Source organism: Typopeltis vanoorti, chromosome 1 (assembly GCF_054136105.1).
Source record: "Typopeltis vanoorti isolate ZY-2024b chromosome 1, IOZ_Tvanoo_1.0, whole genome shotgun sequence".
Taxonomy (NCBI): domain Eukaryota; kingdom Metazoa; phylum Arthropoda; class Arachnida; order Uropygi; family Thelyphonidae; genus Typopeltis; species Typopeltis vanoorti.
The window spans coordinates 69585844-69609643 of record NC_143549.1 but is presented as its reverse complement, the minus strand read 5'-3'; the positions used below and the strand labels follow the sequence as shown (position 1 = coordinate 69609643).

Genomic DNA, 23800 nt, shown 5'->3' with positions numbered 1-23800 from the left:
TCAGTAGTATCGCTGTGTAGCCATTTCCCTTGTCCAACTGAGATGTCATTCTATTATAAAAAGTTAATAGATTGCTAAGGCAGGATCGACCTTTAACAAAACCATGTTGGTCCCTATAGAGTACCATATTCTGATCCACCTATTCTTGAATTCTCTCCTTAATCAACTTTTCCAATACTTTTACCACCACTCTCGAGATGGTGATTGATCTGTAATTAACTAACACAGTCTTGGAGCCACCTTTATGCAAAGGAACTACTTTGCCTGCTTTCCACTCCCTAGGGACCATACCAGAGTTTAAACTTAAGTTAAATAACCAAGTAAGAGGTGTTGACAATTCCTTTGCACATTCATGCAACACCCGAGCTGATATTCCATCTAAACCTACAGCAGTGTTTGCTTTTAAATTCTGCAATATACTAAGTACCGCTGATTTATTAACTTCAATTCTCACATTAGTTATTGCTACAGGTACAGAGATATCCTCACTAGGATGATAGACTTTTGAAAAGTGATACTCAGTGACTTTACTATTACATCTGAATTGGTCACCTCAATACTATCAGCACCCACTAAGGTTATCCTTCCAAAGTCATTCTTCCTTTAACTTGCCACATGGCAGAACTCTTTGAGATTACCCTTGATCTCCTTGACTAAGGTCTTCTCATAATCTGATTTAGCTTTTCTTACTATGCTGGTAACCTTCCTAGCTTGAGCCTTGTACTGCTCATGGGTATACTGATTGTTTTTCTCCTTGTAAATTCTCCATAATGTTTTCTTTTTTTGCAGATCAAGCCTGATACTACTACTCATCCATCTAACGTCTACCTTGTTTGTCTTCCTGACTAGGGAAATACATTCTGATATTCCCTTTCTCAGATATCTGCTGATTTTATCTCATGCACTGCTAACATCTTTCCCCTGCAATATGTTCTGCCATGGGATGGCTGCAAGCTCACTCTGAAGCTTGTTATAATTACTTAACCTGTAATTCCATATATACCCTTCTTAAGAGAGAAATCCACAAATTTTGCAACCTCCCAAGTCAATACCACATGATCACCCTCACCAATTGGAGGTAACGAGGACACCTTACTTATGCATATGTTCTCTGAACTAATGACTAGGTCCAACACTCCCACACTATGAGCCCCTTCAGTTATGTGCTGTTTCAAGTAATCATCTCTTAGAAGGTGTATGAATTCCATTTCCTTTTTGCCACGTGATATTTCGTGATATCACCATAATTAAAATCCCCCATAATAATCACTCGTTGCACTAATTTGCTGATGCATGAATTCAATATCATCCCCCCCCCCCCGGCCTGTAGCAGCAACAACTGTATATTTTGCATTGGTCACTATTTCACACCAGACTGCCTCAAATGAACTATTATTCACATGCCTATCCTCTTGATTACTTTCTTTGGCTGCTACTCATCAGCTGTCATCAACAGTACTCCTCTCCTCTTCTCTCCCCCCCCCCCCGTTCTCTATCCTCCCTGAAAATACTGTACCCATCACATTCAATTCCAGTAACCACATCTTCTGCTGACAGCCAAGTTTCACTAATGCCTACAACTTTTGGTGAGATTGCACTGACTAATGCCAAAAATTCTTCCCTCTTATTTCAAATGCTTCTTGCATTAGTATACAAAAATTGCAGATTCCCTGTAGTTCTTATACCAGCTTTAGAACTGATATACATGTCACTAATTTCTGTAGTCCATGCTGATTTTTATCCATTCTATTCTGCAATTTATTCTGCAAATAAGGATCAACAAATATACATTCACTGCATAAGTTTCTCCCTCCTACACTCAACCTTTTCAGTTTTAGTTTCCCTGCCCAATTACCTTCAACTTGTTCAGGAAACAGTAACTTCTTCAATCGCTTATGACCTTCCGTGTTCAGATGCAACCCATCTCTTGCATAAGCTGTCTTTTGCCTTCAAACACACTCCAGACATCAACATATTCCAGACCTTTTTTTTTTTTGCACATTCTTGCAATCATATCATTCATTATTATTGCTCGTCTACTTAACTCATAATTGTCAAAACGCGGCAGCACACACACTATCCTCCCTTTGACACTTTTCTTCTTCACGCTATCTAACAGTGTCCTTAAATCTTTTGCTACCCGATTAATACTATAACTCAGGTCATTTGTACCCACATAACTATCATCTTTTCTACATCATGCCCTCTTTTTATTGCTAAAGTCACCCTCTATTGTTCCACCAGCCAAGCACTCCTCAGGGATACCACTCTCCATATGCTTAATCATAGAATCACCATATATTGTACCACTAATAACTTCATTCAAATCCAAACAAGTGTCACTCATGGTCTCATTTTCTACGCTATTCAGCATGACTCTCCCAGTTTCATTACTTTCCCTCAATGCTCTTTTACTTATTCCCTCACTTTCACAACATCTCATTTCTTCTAGACCTCGTGCTTTCATTCTGTTGACTCCCAATCACTCTATACTATTTATTACTTCACCATTCACCAAAGATTCTCCCTTACTTAATCCTGTTCTAGTTACTTCAGCTAAAGTAATCTGCATAGTCCTAATTTCTCTATTCAACACATTTAACTCAGTTTTAATTTCCAGAGCCTCCTTACTTGAGCACTTCCAATTCCTCTTGCAGAAGATGGTGACTTTTCATTTTCATTAACTCCTGCTGAAGCTCTTCTGCTATGGTCTCAACGTATGCTTCCATTCCTAATCGCTCCAGTCTATCCCGACACTTCTCACATACATCAACATTTTCATTCTTCTTATTTAGTCAAACAGTCCACAGATCCTTCATATTCTTCAGCGCATACATAAAGCAGTTTCTGCAACACATGCACTGTGAAAAATCCAAGGCAGAGCTAGACTTTCGTATAGAAGTCCTCCATGCCACTGACATATATCTCTTGTTAGACGCCATCTTTAAATGCTGAAGTAGTACAACAAAGAGCAGCGAAAACACAATATATACAACAAAGTTTCAACAATAACACCATTGAAGGACACTTGTATCCAACTGAAGCACAACTACAGCACAATTTGAGACAAAAAAAGCCACACTATATTTTAATTTAAAAACACTTTTTCCAGCATAGCTCAACACGACCGCCACGTTCACTAGTGCCACTTTCCTTCTAGCATAATCCCACCAATATAATACAAATTAGATATCTACTCATGCCAAAGTGGATGACTTTACATTTACTGACATAACTGACATCCATTTTTCCATGTACAGAATTCCAGCCTATTCAAATCATTCTGCAAGGACTGCATATTATTATTATTACGTAACACCTCCAGGGAGTCCAATGACTCATCGAGGGAGGGCACTCTACAGCTCTGTCTTCACTGCTAAATCTGCCAACTACTATCATCATCTACACCAGCGCTATCCACCGCCCATCATCATCGCTAGTATTTTCACAGACAATCACAAACATCCATGCCCACAGCGGGATTTGAACCTGCAGCCAAAAGGCTGGAGAGCGGATACGCTGACCACTTGGCCAACCATGCCGGCATAATATCAGCAACAGCATTCCTGATTACCTTACCTATCTTTGCATCATCAGCAAATAGCTGTATTTCGCTTTTCAAATCCTTCCCAAAATCATTAATGTGCAAATTGAATAACATCGGATCAAACACTGATCCTTGTGGTACACTACTGGTTACCATAAATTTTACAGACCTCCTACCCTATTCTATAATCCAAATTCATATTCTCCAATTTATGCAACAGCCTACTATGATGTTCAAAAGCCTTAGCAAAATCCAAAAGTATCATGGTGCATCCATTTCATGTGTTGAGGCTTAAGTGCTGTGAGGATGTCATGTTGGAAGTTTAATGGAATATTTACAGCACTAGGAAAGGATTGAAACTAATTTTAATGCTTCCAATATTTCATCTCAGTCATAGAGACATCTTCAGGGATTACAAATAACTTTTGTAACATACAATCAAATACAACACAATACTAAATGAAATGTGGGTGATTCTGAAGTCCTATCTAGGTAGTGCACCCTCTATGGGCATTTGTAGGTGGCCTAGGGTGTAAAGTGGGATCTCTGAAAATTAATGCTTCCCAAAGTTTGGGAAGGTTTCTGCAACTGTATTTATTTAAATTCGATTGATTTCTGAGTGCTGTTGCAGATTCTAAAAACAAGAAATCAATAAATTTAAATAAACACAGTTGCATAAAACTTCCCAAAATTTTGGAAACATTAATTAATAGAGATCTCACTTTACACCCTAGGCCACTTACAAATGCTCATAGAGGGCACATCACCTAGATATGACTTTAGTCACCCATGTGTTTCACTCAGTATTGTGTTGTATTTGAGTGTATGTTACAAAAGTTATTTGTAATCATTGAAGATGTCTCAGTGACTGAGACGAAATATTGAAGCATTAATATTAGTTTCAATCCTTAGGGGTGATTAAGGGTCAAAGCTGTATAACTGAGAGGAGACCTCCACATAACCTTTAAAGGAATGCGGAGAACCGACCAGGGCGTCTGACCTAATGTCCAATCCTCACTTTCTCGTGGTGCACCCTGTTGAGTATCTACTTGGATACTGAACGAACAAGGATGGGCTGGCAATTTGGGATTTAGCTGACCAAATTGTATTCTTATTGGTTAAACCAAAATAAAAAATGATGGTACGACATGACAAATTTCATGCCAGCTGGGGCGTCGCCTGGTTAAACAAGGGCCCCTGTTGTCTTCGCCAGGGAACCAGGGCGAACAGCGAAAAGTCAGCTACTGGAACAAATCTGAAAACAAACCCCAACTCAACATCACCAGAGTTAAAGATCGGCACTATCAACATAAGAAGCCTGAATGGCAAAGAAATGGAGCTAGCTGAAGAATTAGATAAGTACCAGATCGACATAATAGTGACTGAAACAAAAAAGACCAAAACTGGTGAGCTCTTTCTGAGCAATAAATACAAAATGTTATATTCAGGCAATGACAATCAAGGAAAAGGAGTAGCCATAGTATTCAACACTAAATACAAGGCTAATCTTCTTGAATGGCAGGCAATTTCAAGTAGAGTGATGTGGGCAAATATCAGAATGTGGGAACTGGACAATGAGACTTATTTGTGCCTATGGTCCCACAGAAGGTTCTCCTAAGGTAGAAGTGGAGGAATTTTTTGAGGCTTTAGAAAAAGCAAATGACACAATGAAAAAGGAAAAGTTGATCCTTGTTGGGGATCTAAATAGCAGAGTAGGAAATTGTCAGACATACAAAAATATTTTGGGAAAATTTGGAGAAAAGAGCAAAGCTAATAATAATGGCAAATACTTGGATTTCTGCTCAGGACATGGACCGGTTATTACTAACACCATGTTCCAACATACTGTGCACAAATTCACATGGAGAGAAGAGGCAAGGAATAAGAAAAGTCTCATTGACTATATTATTGTTGATAGTAATGTTTTCTCTCTGGCGCAGGACAGTAGAGTGTACAGAGGATTTGAAATTGGAAGTGATCACCATTTAGTCTTAAGCAAGATAAAATTGAATTTCATATCGAGAAGAAGAACATGTAAGAAAGTTTTAAAACGAATAAAAGTTGATCAGCTCTCAGATGTGAAACTGTAGACTAAAATATACAAACATTATTCAAGAAAAAATGAAAGAGTTTGAGAACAGGAATCAAACCTTGGAGATTCACTGGCAAACTCTGAAGAAAACATTGATTGATTCTGCCAGAGAGGCATGTGGTGAGGTTGTCTGCAAGGATAAAAAAATCAGAACTCCCTGGTGGACACTGCAAGTTAAAGAGGCAGTGAAGGAAAAGAAGAAAGCATATCAAAACAGAGACAAATGCAAAAATGCTAAACACTGTGTAAAACTAGCTAAACAAAAGTCATGGGAGGACTTTGGCAAGAATATAGAAAATAAATATCAAGAAGGTGGCAAAATATTCTGGAGGTTGTTGAAGAAGCATAAGAATGGAGGAAAGAGTGCTGTAAAAGGAGTTAGAGATGATAAAGGTGACATGAAAATGGGAGAAAAAGATATCCTTGAAGTATGGAGTAATTACTTTGAAAAACTGCAAAATGAAACAAGCAGTGATGACAGCACAGTGGTAAAAAAGACTGACCAGGCATGCAGTCAGGAATACATATCTATACTTGAAGTAGAAAAAGCCATCAAACGCTTGAAATGTGGAAAGGCAGCAGGAGTAGATGATATTGGACCAAAAATACTGAAGTATGGTATAAGAGTCTTACAGTGGCTGCACTTCATAGTTCAGAAAGCCTGGACAGAGGGATGAATTCCCGATGATTGGAGTAGAGCTCTCATAGTACCCATATATAAAAAGGGAAATAAAACTAAATGTGAGAATTACAGAGGTATTTCCCTACTGAGCGTTCCTGGCAAGATCTATGCAAGTATACTTGAGAAACATTTGAGAAGAATTGTGGAAGAAAAGCCTGGTGAAGAAAAAGCTGGATGCAGGCCAAATAGAGGCTGTCAGGATCAGATCTTCACTTTATAACAAATAGTCGAGAAAGCATGGGAATATAACAAAGATCTGTATTTAAGTTTTGTCGATTTGGAAAAGGCATATGACAAGGTGCCAAGAGAGAAGCTATTCAATACGCTACAGTTATATGGTGTCAATGGGGCATTGTATCAAGCATTACTTAGTCTGTGTTTGAGTTGTAAGTAGGCAGTTAGAATTGAAGGAAGTACAGGAAGATGGTTTCATGTTAAATCTGGTGTGAGTCAAGGATGTACATTATCCCCTCTGTTATTCATTATCTATATGGATCACATTATGAAGGAAAGTGGTATTAAACATGATATCAAAATTGGAGATGTTAATGTCAGCTCTTTTCTTTATGCGAATGATGTTATATTTCTAAATAAATCCGCTACAAGTCTGCAAGATTCTCTGACTAAATTGAATAGCTGTTGTTAATAGATATGGTATGAAGGTCAGCAATAAAAAGACAATGAAAATAGGCAGAATCATTGAAAATGTCAACTGTGTTGTGAATGGAAAACCTGTGGAACAAGTGAAACATTTCAGCTATATAGGCACGATTTTTAGTGAAGATGGTAAATTAAATATAGAAATAGACAGCAGAATCAGCAAAGCTGGTATGGTGGGAAGTCAATTGAATAAATTCATATGGAATAAGAGAGAAATTAGTCGGAACACTAAATTAGCTGTATACAAGACAGTGTTTAAACCAGTTTTAACTTATAGATCTGAAAGCTGGGTCAGAAGTAAAACACTTGACCAAAGACTAGCGACTGCAGATATGAGAGTCCTGAGAAAGATTATAGGCGTGAACAGATGGCATCAATGGCAATATCATATAAAAAACGAGGATATTAGGAAAGAACTTGACATTGTCGGCATCGAGAAATGCGTTAGCAGAGCTAATCTCAGGTGGTATGGTCACTTAAACACAACGGGCGAAGAAAGATTAGCAAAACAAGTGTTCTCTGCCAGGTTGGCAGCGAAATGGCCCAGAGGAAGACTTAGATATAGGTGGATTGATACAGTACAAAGTGCCTTAGACGATAGAAATATAAGATCTGATAATGTTGGAGTCTTGACAAGTAACAGACTGATTTGGAAGAAAATTGTAGATAGGAAGTTAGTAATGATGTAATTTTTTTCATTTAGTACTATCATATCCTGTACACCCCTTGAGGGTACATGGCAGATATTTGATGATGATGATCCATCCTTAGTGCTGTAAATATTCCTTTAAACCTCCAACATGAGGTGTATCCATTTCCCTTGTCTAGTTCATTGGTAACATTGTTATGGAATGTGAGCAAATTGCTATAACATGACCTTCCCTTAGTAAACTCATGTTGCTGAATGCGAGACCTAACCAATTTTTCCAAAATCTTCACCACTACTCCTGAAATCCTAATTGGTCTTTGCACCACCCATGTGCAATGGAATTACCATATATTCTTTCAATTCCTGCGGCATCTTCATTGTTTGGAGACTTATATTAAATAGCCTGGTCAAAGGAATAGCCAAACTAGACATGCTGATATCCCATCAGTCCCTATTGCAGAATTCTTATTTAGTTTGTGCAATAGCAGTAATATATCTTCCTGTTACACATGAGTTTCTTCATCTAATGAAAAGGTAGCAGTAAGCTTAATGTTGCATACACCAGATTGATAGCTTTTAACAAAATGGGGCACTGATTAGTTGAACGACCTCTTCTACATCTGTTACCCTCATGCTATCTGCAGTTAGAAGTGGTGTTCTTTCATATTCATTCTTTCTTTTTCTTACAGAATATCAATAGAATTCTTGTGGATTGTCTTTAGCAAGCAGAGCCAGTTCCTTTTCATACTCAGACTTTGCTTTTCGTACAACATTTGTGACTATTCTAGCTTGCTGCTTATAATTTTCATAACAGACATCATCCTTTATGCACGCAGTATTCCTTCCACATCATCCTTTTCTTACGAATCTCTTGCTTAATAAGATTACACATCCATTTGACTCCTATCCTATTTATTCTTCGAACTCTCGGGACACGTTCTGATATCGCATTATTTAAGAATTTTTTAAATACTTACTATTCACTCTTGATATTCTTCTCATTCAGCAACTTATCCCATTCTAGTGAACTCAGTATATACTCCTCAGTTAGTCATAATTTCCTGCTTTGTAGTTTAGCATGCAACCTTTTCTGAACGGAACATTCATAAACTTTAACTTCCCAAGTGAGTACCGAATGATCACTGTCGTGAACTAGAGGCAGAATAGTTACTTCTTTAGCTCAAACGCCCTCTGATACTATAATCAAATCTAACTCTTTGATCTTGAGTTCTTCACATGCTGTTTGAGGAAGTTGTCCTGCAACAGTTGAGTAATTTCATTTTCTTTCTTCTCATGAGATTCTACTGTTACCCAGTTAATGTTTGGTTAATTAAAGTCTTCTTATGATTACTCCTTTTGCGCTTATCCTTTCTATTTGGTGATGCATTTCTTCATCATTTAGCAACTGATCCACCAAGTCTGTAACAACATCCTGCTATGTAATTGATGTTGTTAGATTCCACCTCACACCAGATGGCTTCAAACTCACTGCCACATGAAATACCGTTAGTATTATTACAATCATAGAACTCTTGGCCATGCTGCTAATGATATCGGATTCAAGTCATCCAACATCATTAGTAGCACGCCCCCTCCTCTCCTGTCTTTCCTAAAAATAATAATAATAATAATTTTTCCAATCCTCCTGTCTTCCAGAACTAAGCTAAGGTTTATATGCAGATTACTCAGTGGTGGTCGCAACAGCTTCTCTTGTCATCCATTCAGTGGATGACAAGAGAAGCTGTGGAGACCAAGTGCCTCCTTAGCTTCCTCATGAACAACCTCTTTAATATGATTATAGGTTTCATTAGCACTCCAGTCCTCAGATGTGTTTGATCTTTGATTGACCTTACTTTTATACAGTGCTCTAACTCTAGTCTTGAAGAAAGCTGACCATATGTCATGGTTCATCTATTTGGATGTCACCATCTTGCTCATTTCTCTTTTTCTTCTTCAAGGCATGATTATCTGTGCAAGTAGCAGGTAGTGGTCTGCGCCACATTCTGCAGCTTTCAATACATGCATGTCCCTCTGTCATTTTGTAATCTCATGTCAGTAATAGATCATAAACTTCTTGCATGTCGAACCCAAGTAAATCTGTGTATATCTTTATGCTAGAAGTATGAATTCATCAACTGGCATTCCTGTGAAGCACAGGAATGCCAGTCCAGTCTTTGACCAGTTTCGTCCCCAAGGACAAAAAACTCTTGGTTATCTCTGTATCTTTCAGCTGTTTTGGTGCATCCTTTGTTGGAGCATATGTTCCTATAATAAGCATTTCAACTCCATAAAGATCGAGTATTATTTTTAATAACTACTCATTAACTTTTTTGCAGCTTTTAATAGAGGCTTTCCATTTCTTTTTTATCCACAAAGAGATCCCAGCTCTTGCTCTGCTTGTTTTATCTATGCCACTCCAGATGTGTATTTAACCACCTTGAATCTTGTATCCAGTACCATTCTTTTTTGTTTTTGCTTTAATACTTCTAATTTTCCATGTTCCAAATCTCAAAGTCCATGTTTATAATTAATTTCATATACTAAATTTCTGTCTGATTACATTTTTCTCCAAGAATATATAGCAGTAAGTTTTTTTTTTTATAAGAAATGGGTGTCAGCTCTTTGCTCAATCTACAACCTGGAGGACCAGAGGTTTGTTCTTGGAGTGTACCTTCTCTTAGTCTGTGGGGAACCAACTCCAGATTGTACCAGGCCATACATGGAGGATAGCATAAGGGATCTCTATCTCTGGCCCTCAACTGCCATTATAGCATTTGGAATCAGAAGTAGTAAAAAAAAAAAAAAAAAAAAACATCAATAATACTTTGAAAATGGAACAAGTACATTGTAGAAAGTAGACAAGATAAAACACAAATTAAAAATCTCCCCAAAATATGAAAAAAAAAAAAAAAGATTTCAAAAATTGCAGATGATATAGTCCTCACTAACAGCAAAGATCTGAAATCCATTATAAGCAAGATAACCTAAATTAACAATAAATATAATATGGATATAAATTTCACTAAAATTAAAATAATGACTGTAGGGAAAGAAAAGAAACTAGTTAACATCGATATTGTTAATAAATATATTGAACAAGTAACTCAGTTTAACTATTTGGGATCACTTATCACTGAAGATCTAAATTATATGAAAACAATAAATCATAGAATAGGTTTAGGTTGGTCTGTAATAGGCAAGCTAAATAACATTTGGAATAGTAATAAAATAAGTAAATAGCTGAAACTAAAAATATACAACTCAGTTGTATTGCCTATTGTCCTCTAAAGATCTGAAAGTTGGATAAAAAAGAAGAAATGAAATTAGAAATGTTTGAATCCAAATGCTTACGAAAAATAACCCAAACTAAATGGACTGAGAAAAAACCAATAAAATAGTGAGGAATGAACTAAATTACAAAGAACTAATATTAGACAAACTAAATAAAAAGAGATTAAAATATTATGGGCATGTAAACAGAATGAATCAATAGAGATTACCTTACGGGGATGGAAAACCACTAAACGGAGAAGGGGTAGACTAAGGATAAGCTGGATCACTAATATTAAGAAAGCTGCTAAGATCAACATCCTTCAAGATCTTTCAAGAAAGATCTTGAAGAGAAGAGTGGAGAAGATTCGTCTAACCGTCATATATCACAAAAACACAGCATCATTCATATGCTCTGTAATAGAGCCTTAAGGTCTATTTTGAAAGAAGTAGAAGTACAGAGAGAACTGTCACAAATAGCTATCACTCTATCTCTGAATGGATACCTTCTAACATTTTAAACAAATTGCTTTTTAAAGACAATCTCCAACAACATGGAACGGAGTCCCAATATGTGTCCACAGCTGTCATTCCATATATTAATTCAGTATCCACAAAATTGGCGAGAATGTTAAAAGCTCATAACATCAGAGTAGTTTTTAAACCAACTACCATGATCAGACAAGTCTTAAGATCACCCAAAGATGAGGTACCTTTTTTCAAATTTTCTGGAGTATATGAAATTCCATGCACGTGTGGCCTTTCTTACATTGGACAGACCTCTAGAAGTTTTGAAATAAGACAGAAGGAACATGTGGGGGACGTCAGTCACAATAGAATCATCACATCTGGTTTAGCTCATCATTTCTCAACATCAAATCATGTTATAGATTGGAAAAACAGTTCAGTGCCTTACATCGAGAATGACTACAGACACAGAACTTTCAAAGAAGCAGCAGTGGTGCTATGCACAGGCAATAATTTAAATAGAAATCAAGGTGCTATTCTTAGACATATAGAAATATCTCATCAATTCTCTCAGCTCAACAGAACTACAAAAACTATGGATTCTGACTGAAGCATTCGAACGAATGCACACCATCAAACACGAATTATCAAATGTAACAGCCTAGCAGTTACTAAAGTGTATGTTTTCATGTAACTTGATGCATTTGTTTTCACACCAGTACAACCTTGAAAATGCTAGACAGTGGCTAGTGAAACTGTTGGCTCTTTGTATTTGTAATCATTAAATCTTATAGTCTTTTAACAATAAAAGTTCTTAGAATAAATAGATGTTAATAAGGCAGTAGGACTTGACAGTATTGTCACTATTGGCATACCTGTTAACATGAATCTTGCAATAGGGCAAGTCCGAAAGGAGTGAAAAGCGGTAAAAATTGTTCTTCTTCACAAAGTATGTGTGTGGAGGGGAGTTAATGGAGAAATTTTGAAAAGGTATACACGATCATTTCCATCTTCTGTTTGTTTTAATAAACAGTAATGAGCAGATTGCTCACTGCATGTTTTTCATTTGTTTTTTTAATTTAATTTTTATCATAATTAAGTTGAACTTATTTATTTATTTAATTATTAATTCAACATTTCAGCAGCTATATTTATGGTCATCCTTTGACAGCAAATTATAAAGCCAAAGCTTCAATCAGTCAACTTAAAATTCATTGACTTCCTCTTCCTCCTGAATCAGTGCCACTATGAATCTGATAGATTTGATCCTTCTGACTCTCCCACTTTTTATTAGGACTACAGTTTTTTTATTTTATTTTTTATAATAAAGAGAACTCCAGGTACTAGTTTATTTAACAGATACATAATTTTTGTATCTTAAAAATGTACTTTCAAATCCGTGAAATTAAATCTTCAGTTAGGTGACAGAGTGAGGTATATGGTATTTCACTTGTCAGTTGAAGTTTAAACTTACATTTCATCTGAACATTAAAGTTGATTTAATATACAAGTTGATTCATGTTGATTGTCTTTTTTTAGCTATTATATGAACATCACCTCTTTTCCCAGTCAAGTCATGTTTGGAAATCAGTTTGCTGGTTGGATAATTGAGGTGTATGGTTAACTTGAGGGTACATGTCAACTGAAATCCAGTGGCAAGCTAAATTTCTGAGAGTTGGGTTATTTGAAGGGCAGATAATTAAGAAATCACTTGTATATGTATGTAGATGCAATATCCTGCCAAAGTCATGGTAGAACTATCCCTTCAGTATGTAAGCTTTGTCTAGTGACTTCTAGACTAGACAGACATAAAGATTATATATATTTCAGTTGGTATGGTAAATCTAGTCTGTCAGATAATGATGTCCTTAAGGGGGATCTCATACTAAAGTTTCATCCCACCATCCTACATATATCAGATATATGGCTGAAGGAATTGTTCAATGAATCAGCAAAGATAACAGTTACCTCTTCCAGTAAATATGGCTGCATAAAACTGCTGAAAGTTTACGATGCTCTCCTCCACTGGTATATGAAAAAAGTACACACACATGGTCACTATTAACCCTGTCTTTATTAGAATTTTAACATTTCTTTTGATTTGGAAGTCATCCCATATCATCAAATATGTTGCCATGATGGTAATGAAATGTTAGAATAATTTGAAAGTTGATTAACTTTTGATTTTCATGTTGCAATTTTTCTAAGGTCTTTTTGATAATTGGGCAACAATGATATTCCAATGCTTTTCACCGAGAAGATTCCAACCTTATTCCAAAATAAGACGTGAATGATATAATCACGTAATCACAAGAAAGATATTTATTTAACCAAATATTTCGGTCTGGAAATAGCAGACCATCGTCGGTGGTATTACAAGAACAGTTTAAAAAATATACAAGCTAGAATACTAACAATAGATCGTTGAAATTAGAACATGCCGCGTGATGTTATATCACTAAGTATGAAACGAAATATTTTGAAGTAGAAACATGATTGAATTTGCTATTAAAAAAAAAAAAAAAAAAAAAAAAAAAAAAAATTAATGGGTAATCTTGATTAGGCTTTCCCAGATTTTTGATATAGATATGCAGTCATTACGATTCAGGTTGGGATGATGGAGCAAGGCCTCCACGCTTTCCTTGAACAAACGTTCGAACCTATAACGGGATCTATGTAAGAGGCGCGTTTTGGACCAAAGGATGCTGTGGTCAGTTTCAATCCCGTGTTGAGCCAAACCAGACTTTTCAGGTTTATTGTGAAGAATGGATGATTGATGTTCTTGGATTCTTTTTTCAAGAGAACGTCCAGTCTGTCCAAAGTAAGAGAGATCACAGTTGCAAGGAATTTGATAAACTCCAGGAAGAGATAAAGTTGAGCGTTTGTCTTTAGGAGAAGGAAATTGAGAAGACAATTTGTTAATAGGAGAATACGTAGCTGTTAAATCATATTTCTTCAAAATTCTTGCGATAGGTTCTGAAATACCGGAGATATAAGGAATAGGTACTCGACGTATTGAATCTTTGTTGTTTTGTGGAGGATTATAAGATGTAAGAAGACGTTGAATACTTTTTTCAGAAAAGCCATTGAGTTTCATGTGTTGCTGGATAGTAGAAAGTTCTTTCTGTAGATAATCAAAAGTAGAACAATTAGTTTTGGCTCTTTTGATGAGACATTTTATAATTCCTGTTTTATGACATGGATGATGGGCTGATTCTTTCAGAATATAACGACCTGTGAATGTTGGTTTCCTGTATACTGTAGTTGTAAGAATATTTGAAGATGATCGGATGAGGAGAACGTCTAAAAAAGATAACTGGTTGTTTTCTTCTAATTCCATAGTAAACTTTATGCGATGATGTAAGGAATTAATACTGTTTAAAAAGGAAGATAAAGTGTTTTTACTGTGAGGCCAAATAGCAAATATGTCATCTATATATCTTACCCAAAAAGATGGTAGAGGGAAACTAGATGTGAAGAGGACTTTTTCTAAATGTTCCAAATAAAAGTTGGCTAAAGCTGGAGAAAGAGGACTTCCCATGGCTGTTCCTTCTACTTGGCTATAAAATTTGTTTTGACATATGAAATAACCAGAATGTATAACGAAATCGAATAGTTTTATAATATCTTGAGGAAAGATGTCAGCAAGTAGTTTTAAAGTTTCCTTAAGAGGTACATTGGTGTATAAAGATTCTATATCAAAACTAACCATAAGATCTGTAGGTTGTAATGAGACATCTTTTAATTTTTCTAAGAAATCTGAGGAGTTTTTTAAAAAAGAACTCGAGTTGCCAATGTAAGATTTCAGTAATTTAGCTAGATATTTGGCTATACGGTAAGTAGGAGAATCAATGCAATCTACTATTGGACGAAGAGGATAGTCAATCTTATGGATTTTTGGAAGGCCATAAAATCTAGGAGGTCTTGCAAAATTTCTACTATCCAGCAACACATGAAACTCAATGGCTTTTCTGAAAAAAGTATTCAACGTCTTCTTACATCTTATAATCCTCCACAAAACAACAAAGATTCAATACGTCGAGTACCTATTCCTTATATCTCCGGTATTTCAGAACCTATCGCAAGAATTTTGAAGAAATATGATTTAACAGCTACGTATTCTCCTATTAACAAATTGTCTTCTCAATTTCCTTCTCCTAAAGACAAACGCTCAACTTTATCTCTTCCTGGAGTTTATCAAATTCCTTGCAACTGTGATCTCTCTTACTTTGGACAGACTGGACGTTCTCTTGAAAAAAGAATCCAAGAACATCAATCATCCATTCTTCACAATAAACCTGAAAAGTCTGGTTTGGCTCAACACGGGATTGAAACTGACCACAGCATCCTTTGGTCCAAAACGCGCCTCTTACATAGATCCCGTTATAGGTTCGAACGTTTGTTCAAGGAAAGCGTGGAGGCCTTGCTCCATCATCCCAACCTGAATCGTAATGACTGCATATCTATATCAAAAATCTGGGAAAGCCTAATCAAGATTACCCATTAATTTTTTTTTTTTTTTTTTTTTTTTTTTTTTTTAATAGCAAATTCAATCATGTTTCTACTTCAAAATATTTCGTTTCATACTTAGTGATATAACATCACGCGGCATGTTCTAATTTCAACGATCTATTGTTAGTATTCTAGCTTGTATATTTTTTAAACTGTTCTTGTAATACCACCGACGATGGTCTGCTATTTCCAGACCGAAATATTTGGTTAAATAAATATCTTTCTTGTGATTACGTGATTATATCATTCAGTCTTATGTCGCAAGTATCCTTAAAACAACAAAATAAGACGTGATTACTAATTTCTGCTTGTGAATAATGATCTATTGACAAACAAAATAGTTCAAAAGTAGATCGGCATCATCAGGCAATCCATTCCAACTACCATCATCATGATGGTAGTTGCAGTTCGTTGTGGTTGGTGGATTGAGTTGCGGGAGATGGAGAGTTGTAGAGTAGGTGCTCTCCCTTGATGAGTCTTTGGACTCCTTGGAAGTGTCGTGTCACGTAATAATAATCATAAATCATGTTGATCTTCATCACTACATTTTACACCACTTTCATTTGCATCAATAAACTGGATGGCACTAACAAATCTTCACTGTGTAAAACAGGACATATCACTGATACCAAATTTAGGTCATGTATTTTACCAATACACTAATGGCACTATACTAATTCTTAATATATTGTTAAGCTGGAATAAGTATCTCCATATCACAGTTGCTAGGATGATGTAACATTTATCCTTTGATCAGAAAGACCCTCTCAGTTCAAATCCCATTGAGGATGCAGGGTTGAAAGTTTTTTCACTTGTTATACTATAAATTAACGATGACAAGAAATTATATTCTTGGTTTCATCTTTTATCCAAATGTAAGCAAACAATTGCACCTGAAGTAATTTCACGATTGGGCTACTTGTATATAGAGACAGATGAATTCACATCAATTGCCTTAGTATCCCATAATGCAACACACACAGACATGCACATCCTTATGGACATGTGTAATGCTATGCATTATGAGAAGGGCCACAACCCAGACTGGTTTTGACCTTTATTGAGGTCTCATCGGTGGGAGCCAGAGACCCAGAAATGATACCAAGGTTGATATATGGAGGATAGGATGTATGGTCTAGTTATCTAACTTTGACTTCAAGGAACTTCAAAGATGAACTTTAACCTACTTGTGTTAATATTATTCAAATCCAGGTTGTTTAGTTTTAATTTCTGTATCATTGTTAACGAGGAAAAAGTTTTAGTTATATATTGGAATAGAATTAGTTATAGAAATAATGCCTTTATATGTAATAAGAAATAAAATGTTAACTATTCTGAAGTTAACTAATTAAAAAAAAATTAAGAAACTAGTAGTTCTCTCCAATCAATTTTGTAATTACCTATAAACTGTATTCTGAATCCAGAGTCATGCAACAGTTCACTGCACTTTTTTTTTTTTAAGTTATAGTGTGCTTTTAATTCCCTTGAACAATTTTATTTAAAATTAGAACCTCCTTTACATTGCTGAAGAAAAAGCCATCGTCACCTGAAACAGATAAACCTAGTTTACAGAAGGAAATTATCAATAGCGCAGAGAAGTCTCTCATAAAAGATTCTTCAGAGCACAATAGCCAAGAAGAAAATGATAATCTAAACCAAAATCAAGAAACTTCAAGTAACCAGCACGAAACACATACACAAGGAAAGAAGAAAAAGAAAAGAAAAAAGTAGGTATCATATGATAGGTAGAGGAGATGAGATTTGATAGAAACTTATAAGTTACTAAAGAGGTTCTATAAAATTGACACAAAAATTTTTTTCAATACATGGGGAGTAGGGAGAAAACTAGGATTCACACTTGGAAGTTATCTAAGAGCATGATTAATAAGGGTGCATGGACTAGGTTCTTTATTTGGAGAGTGGTGAATGAGTAGAATGGATTGCCAGAGGTAGTTGTGAGTGCCCAACAGTAAATAAGTTTAAGGAGTTATATGATAGGTATTGTGTTAATGGATAGTGTGCGTCTCCCATGGAGTACCTCCATAAATAATAATAATTTATAAAATATATTCTTGATTTACTTAGCAGTGCAAATGTAAAACTTCCATTTTTTTTTTCTAATATAGCTGTTATATTTAGAACATTCTCGGGCAGATAGAACTGAGGTGAAATTTCTATGTATAGAACATGGGAAAGAGAGTGGCAAACAACAAATATCATTAGGTTGCAGAGGCAATACTTCATTAGTGTTTTTATCATTCAAAAATTAGAGGATTTATGACATACTTTATCCATATGTTTTTTTGTGATCCTATCCTTCATATTACAGTAGTACAACAATACCTTTAAGTCCTTCCCACAGCTTCAAATTGCAGAGATGAGATTGGGAGAGCAGAGTAGCCTTTTTCTTATGAATTCGACCATTATCATCTTGTTATCAATGAATGCTTTTGCAACAGAGCTTGTACAAATCATATGAGATTGTCACATCAACTTCCAACACAAATTCTAATGGCCTCTTGTACTTTCTCTCCCACCTATCCACCAAACTCTGCAATTTGTGTTCCTTTAACCTCTCTGCCTCCCTCCAAAACTGACATTCTGGAGTCCTGATATTGCTTTGGTCACTTGTCTCTCGATGTTCTCCAGTGTTTCCACATCACAGTGAAAATTAGGTGACCAAATCTGAGCACAATAGTTCTATAGTCTGATCTGACCATTGCTTTATACAACAGCTTAACCACTTCTTATCTTGTCAATGTAGTTCCTATCACAGCAGTGTCACAATGTGCAGTCTTTGCAACACTTGCAATGTGCCCTCTGAGCTTCAGTCTACTATCAGCCAACACACTCCAATCTCAGAGAACTATATTGGTAGAACTGTATACAGCTTTATATCTCTGTACTCAAAAGTGCAACACCTTGCACTTATTAATATTAAAACTACAACCCCAATCATTTGTCAAAACTAAAAGTCTTCAAATCTTCTGGAAATTAACATTGGTGATGCTTCTTATAATTCTCCCCACCTTCACCATCAGCAAACATCTGAAGATCCCTGGTCCTTCCACATGAAATATTATGACAAATAAATTAAACAGCAGGAGTATGCCATTGATTACCTTCCTTTTTTTGAATCACTACCCTATCATACATAAGTTGCTAGTATTGTTCTGACAGCCAATCTAAAATCCATCTAACTATCTGTTATCATTCCCATCTTCTGTAGTTTGTACACTAACTGGTCATGAGGTAATCTGTCAGATTCCTTTTGCAAAGTCCAAGAATATCTTGTATGTGAATCTCCTTTATTTAACACATTTATCAGCTTTACATAAAATGTAAGTAGATTGCTAAAATATGACCTATCCTTTACAATAAACTCATGCTGACTATAATAAAAAAATCCTATTGCCATTAATCCAATCCTGTATTCCATTCCTAACCAACCACTCATATCATGAAACTACAACTGCAGATATACAGATTGATCTGTAACTGTAAGCTTCTGTCCTGAAACCATGCTTGTGGAGTGATACTATGTCAAGGGCATAGCTAACTCTTTTGCACATCCTATAAAAATACATATTGATCCATTCCCACAGGTTTATTAACATCTAATGTAATCAATAACATTTGATATACCTCTGATTATTTCATCTCTAATTCCCTTAATATGCCTCTCTGTTATATGTTGCAATGCATCATTTACACCAGTGATACACTAATAGTATTCATTAAATAACACTACTCATCCTTTTGCATTGCTATTTTGTTACCATCCCTTTCATAATTATTCTTCTTATTTGCTATTTAATATAAGAATTCCCTTGAGTTATTGTTGGCCTGACTGGCTGATCTGGTTAATTGTCTGAACATCCTTCATAACATCTCGTCTGATTTTGCTGTTTAAACATTCCACTTTTACTGTATTTAATCACTTAATTCTTGGAACACTGTTTATGCATTGCTTGACCTAGATGCTTACCAAGCAATTACCATGCTCTGTCAATTTTTTTTTTCTGCACAGCTAGTTGAGTACACAGTTTCTCATCACCCACCTTATAATATCCTTTTTTGACAGCAATCTTTCCCTGTTTAACCACCTCCCAAATCAGTAACCCATAATCATTCACCTATCTCTGGACTGATTATAATGGCAAGGTTGGCAAATCTCAGGTGGTTGCACATCTCAAGATCTTTGACTGGATCTGGCACAAAGGCCTATTAAGCAAGCACCTATCATTTGCTCTGAAATCATATTGAGCTCTTCTTTTATATTCCTTTATCTTCATCTATGCTGCTACTGTATGTCAAACATGCTGATGATAGTGCCATTGTTGTACTTGGTGGTGAAAATTAAACTTTTTGTCTCTCACTGTTTCTTCCTCATATTCTGAAGACTATAAAAACACCACATTTTACTTCATTCTCCTACCAGAATGCATTTCTGAATAAAGAGATAAAGATTATATATTTCATAATTCATTAGATACTAGTAATCCTTACTGACAAATGCTGTTTTGTTGCACTGAACAAAATGAATTTAAGTATGAAAGAAATTTTTTTTTCATCATCATCAAATTCTTGATGTGTACCCTCAAGGGGTGTACAGGATATGATAGTACTACATGAAAAACTTGCATAATTACTAACTTCCTATCTACAATTTTCCTAAAAATTAATCTGTTACCTGTAGTACCAATCTTGAACTCTAGTGATAAGTTGGGGTTTGTTTCAGGATTTGTTCCAGTAGCTGATTTTTTGCTGTTCGCCCTGGTTCCCTGGCAAAAACAATGGACAGGGCCTTGTTTAACCGGGCAATGCCCCAGCCGGCATGAAATTCTGTCATGTTGTACCATCATTTTATATTTTGGTTTAAGCCAATAAGAATACAATTTTGTTGGCTAAATCCCAAATTGCCATACCATCCTTGTTTGTTCAGTATCCAGGTAGATGCCTAACAGGATGCACCACGGTCAGAAGCCCTGGTCGATTCTCCCCATTCCTTTAAAGACTATGTGGAGGTTTCCTCTCAGTTATACAGCTCTGACCCTTAAGCACTCCCGGAATTTATTTCATTATCATCATCATAAAATTCCTGACATTTATCCTCAAGGGGGGGGGGTGTACAGGATATGATAGTACTAGATGAAAAATTTACATCATTACTAACTTACTACCTACAATTTCCTGCCAAATTAATCTGTTACCTGTCAAAGCTACAACATTGTCAGATCTTATATTTATATATCTATCTTCTAAGGCATTTTTTACCATATCAATCCACCTATATCTTGGTCTTCCTCTGGGTCTTTTTTCTGCCACCCTGGCAGAAAACACTTGTTTGGCTAATCTTTCCTTGCCCATTCTGTTTAAGTGACCATACCACCTGAAATTAGCTCTACTAACACATTCCTAGATGCTGACGATGTCAAGTTCTTTCCTAATATCCTTGTTTTTAATATGATATTGCCATTGATGCCATCTGTTCATGCCCCTAATCTTTCTCAGGACTCTCATATCTGTGGCCTCTAGTCTTTGGTCAAGTGTTTTACTTCTGACCCAGCTCTCAGATCCATAAGTTAAAATTGGTTTGAGCACTCTTGTATACAGCTAATTTAATGTTCCGACTAATTTCTGTCTTACTCTATATGAATTTATTCAACTGAATTCCTACCATACCAGCTTTGTTGATTCTGTTGTCTATTTCCATATTTAATTTACCATCTTCACTAAAAATTGTGCCTAAGTAGCTGAAATGTTTTACTTGTTCTATAGGTTCTCCATTCACAATGCTTCTGCCTATTTTCATTATCTTTGTCTTGTTATTGCTGACCTCCATACCATATCTATCACAACAGTTATTCAATTTAGTCAGGGAATCTTGCAGACTTGTAGCAGATTTAATTAGAAGTATAACATCATCGCATCAAGCAAAGAGCTGACATTAACATCTCTAATTTTGATATCAGGTTTAATATCACTTTCCTTCATAATGTAATCCATATAGATAATGAATAACAGAGGTGATAATGTACTGTCTGACACCAGATTTAACATTAAACCCTGTACTTCCTTCAATTCTAACTGCTGACTTATAACTCAAATAAAGACTGTAAGTATTGCTTGATATAATGCCACACTGACACCATACAACTGTAGCGATTTGAATAGCTTCTCTCTTGGCACCTTGTCATATGCTTTTTCCAGATCTACAAAACGTAAATACAGATCTTTGTTATATTCCCATGACTTTCAACTATTTGTTGTAAATGAAAATCTGATCCTGAAAAGCCTCTATTTGGCCTGAATCCTGCTTGTTCTTCACCAAGTTTTTCTTCCACAATTCTTCTCAACCGTTTCTCAAGTATACTTGCATAAATCTTGCCAGGAACACTCAGTAGAGAAATACCTCTGTAATTCTCACAATCAGTTTTATTTCCCTTTTTATACGAGGGCTGTTCAATAAGTAATAAGACTAATTTTACTGTTGCAAAACCACTCATCACAATATTAATTTCAGTGGAATAAAGAAATGTTGCTGTCTGTATTAACAAAAGAGGTTGATAGATGGCGTATACGGGCTGATGTGCCAGAGTGTCACATGACTAAACGCAAGCTTGTTTCGGCGCTCCTACGAGCTGCAACCAGTCGTCGAAATGAAGCGTCCTTGGAACAGCATGCGATTAAATTTTGTGTGCGTTTGCAAAAATCGGCATCAGACACTTTTAACATGATACGCGAAGCGTTCCACGATGAATCAATGTCGAGGGCAAGTGTTTTTCGCTGGCATAAAACTTTTAAGGAAGGAAGGCAAAATGTGGAAGATCTTGAACATGAGGGAAGACCTTCAACATCCATCACAGAGACAATGATCAACACAGCAGCAATTATCAAGGAAGATTGCAGAATTACAGTGTACACCAGCTGCATGTTGTCCTGAATATTTCTGTGGGAAGTGTTCACTTAATCATGGCTAAACATTTGGGACTGAAACGTGTTTGCACCCAATGGATTCCCAAACTCTTGACACTGGAGCAAATGCAGCATCGAGTAGATGTGTGCACAGAATAGAAGGAAAGACTGTAAGAAGAAGGCGACAACTTCTTAAAATGCATCATTACTGCAGATGAAGCTTGGCTGTATCACTATGACCCTACAGTGAAACAACAAAGCAGTGAATGGAAGCATCCGTCTTCACCTACCCCCAAGAAAGCAAAAACTGTAAAATCGGCTGGTAAAGTTTTGACCATAATGGTTTTTGACTACGAAGGCATTGTTTACCAACACGCTGTAGAACTCAGGAATACTGTAAACGGCTCATACTATGCGGATGTTTTATGGACAATGGTACAGCACGTCAAAAGGAAGCGTCCATTGCTGAAGAATGGCTTCTTATTGCACCACGATAATGCAAGGCCACATATTGCTGGTTGTGTAGTGGACGTTTTGCAGAAGAACAACATAGATATCCTCCCACACCTTCCATACAGTCCTATCTCGCACCATGCGATTTCTGGCTGTTTCCTCAGCTCAAGAAACCACTAAGAGGCCGCCATTTCAAAAGCAACAAAGCATCTGTAAAAGCTGCGGAGGCGGTTTTGAAAGAACTCTGAAAAAACGGACTTTCACATTTTTTTAAGAATTGGACGCAACGTTAGGACAAATGTATCGCATCTCACGGTAGTTACTTCGAAAAAAATCATGTAAATGATGACGATTAAAGGTAATCTGTTTTCTGTATAAATATAGTCATAACTTATTGAACAGCCTCCGTATATGGATACAGTGAGAGCTCTACTCCAATGATCTGTAATTCGTCTTTCTGTCCAGTCCCTCTGAACTTCCTTTTTTCAGTTTCTTCTGTGTTGCTGAGTATACAGTCTTTTGTTTTTATATCCTACACTATCTAATTTT

At 36.1% G+C, this 23800-nt stretch overlaps 1 protein-coding gene across 1 annotated transcript in view; it reads left to right on the top strand.

The window, feature by feature from the left end:
* LOC150110070 (uncharacterized) overlaps positions 1-23800 on the top strand; it is a 76755-nt gene that overhangs the window by 19889 nt on the left and 33066 nt on the right. Inside the window, exon 3 of the mRNA XM_090391079.1 lies at positions 17389-17607. Within this exon, the coding sequence (XP_090247205.1) occupies positions 17389-17607 (219 nt within the window). The remainder of the gene's footprint in view (positions 1-17388; positions 17608-23800) is intronic.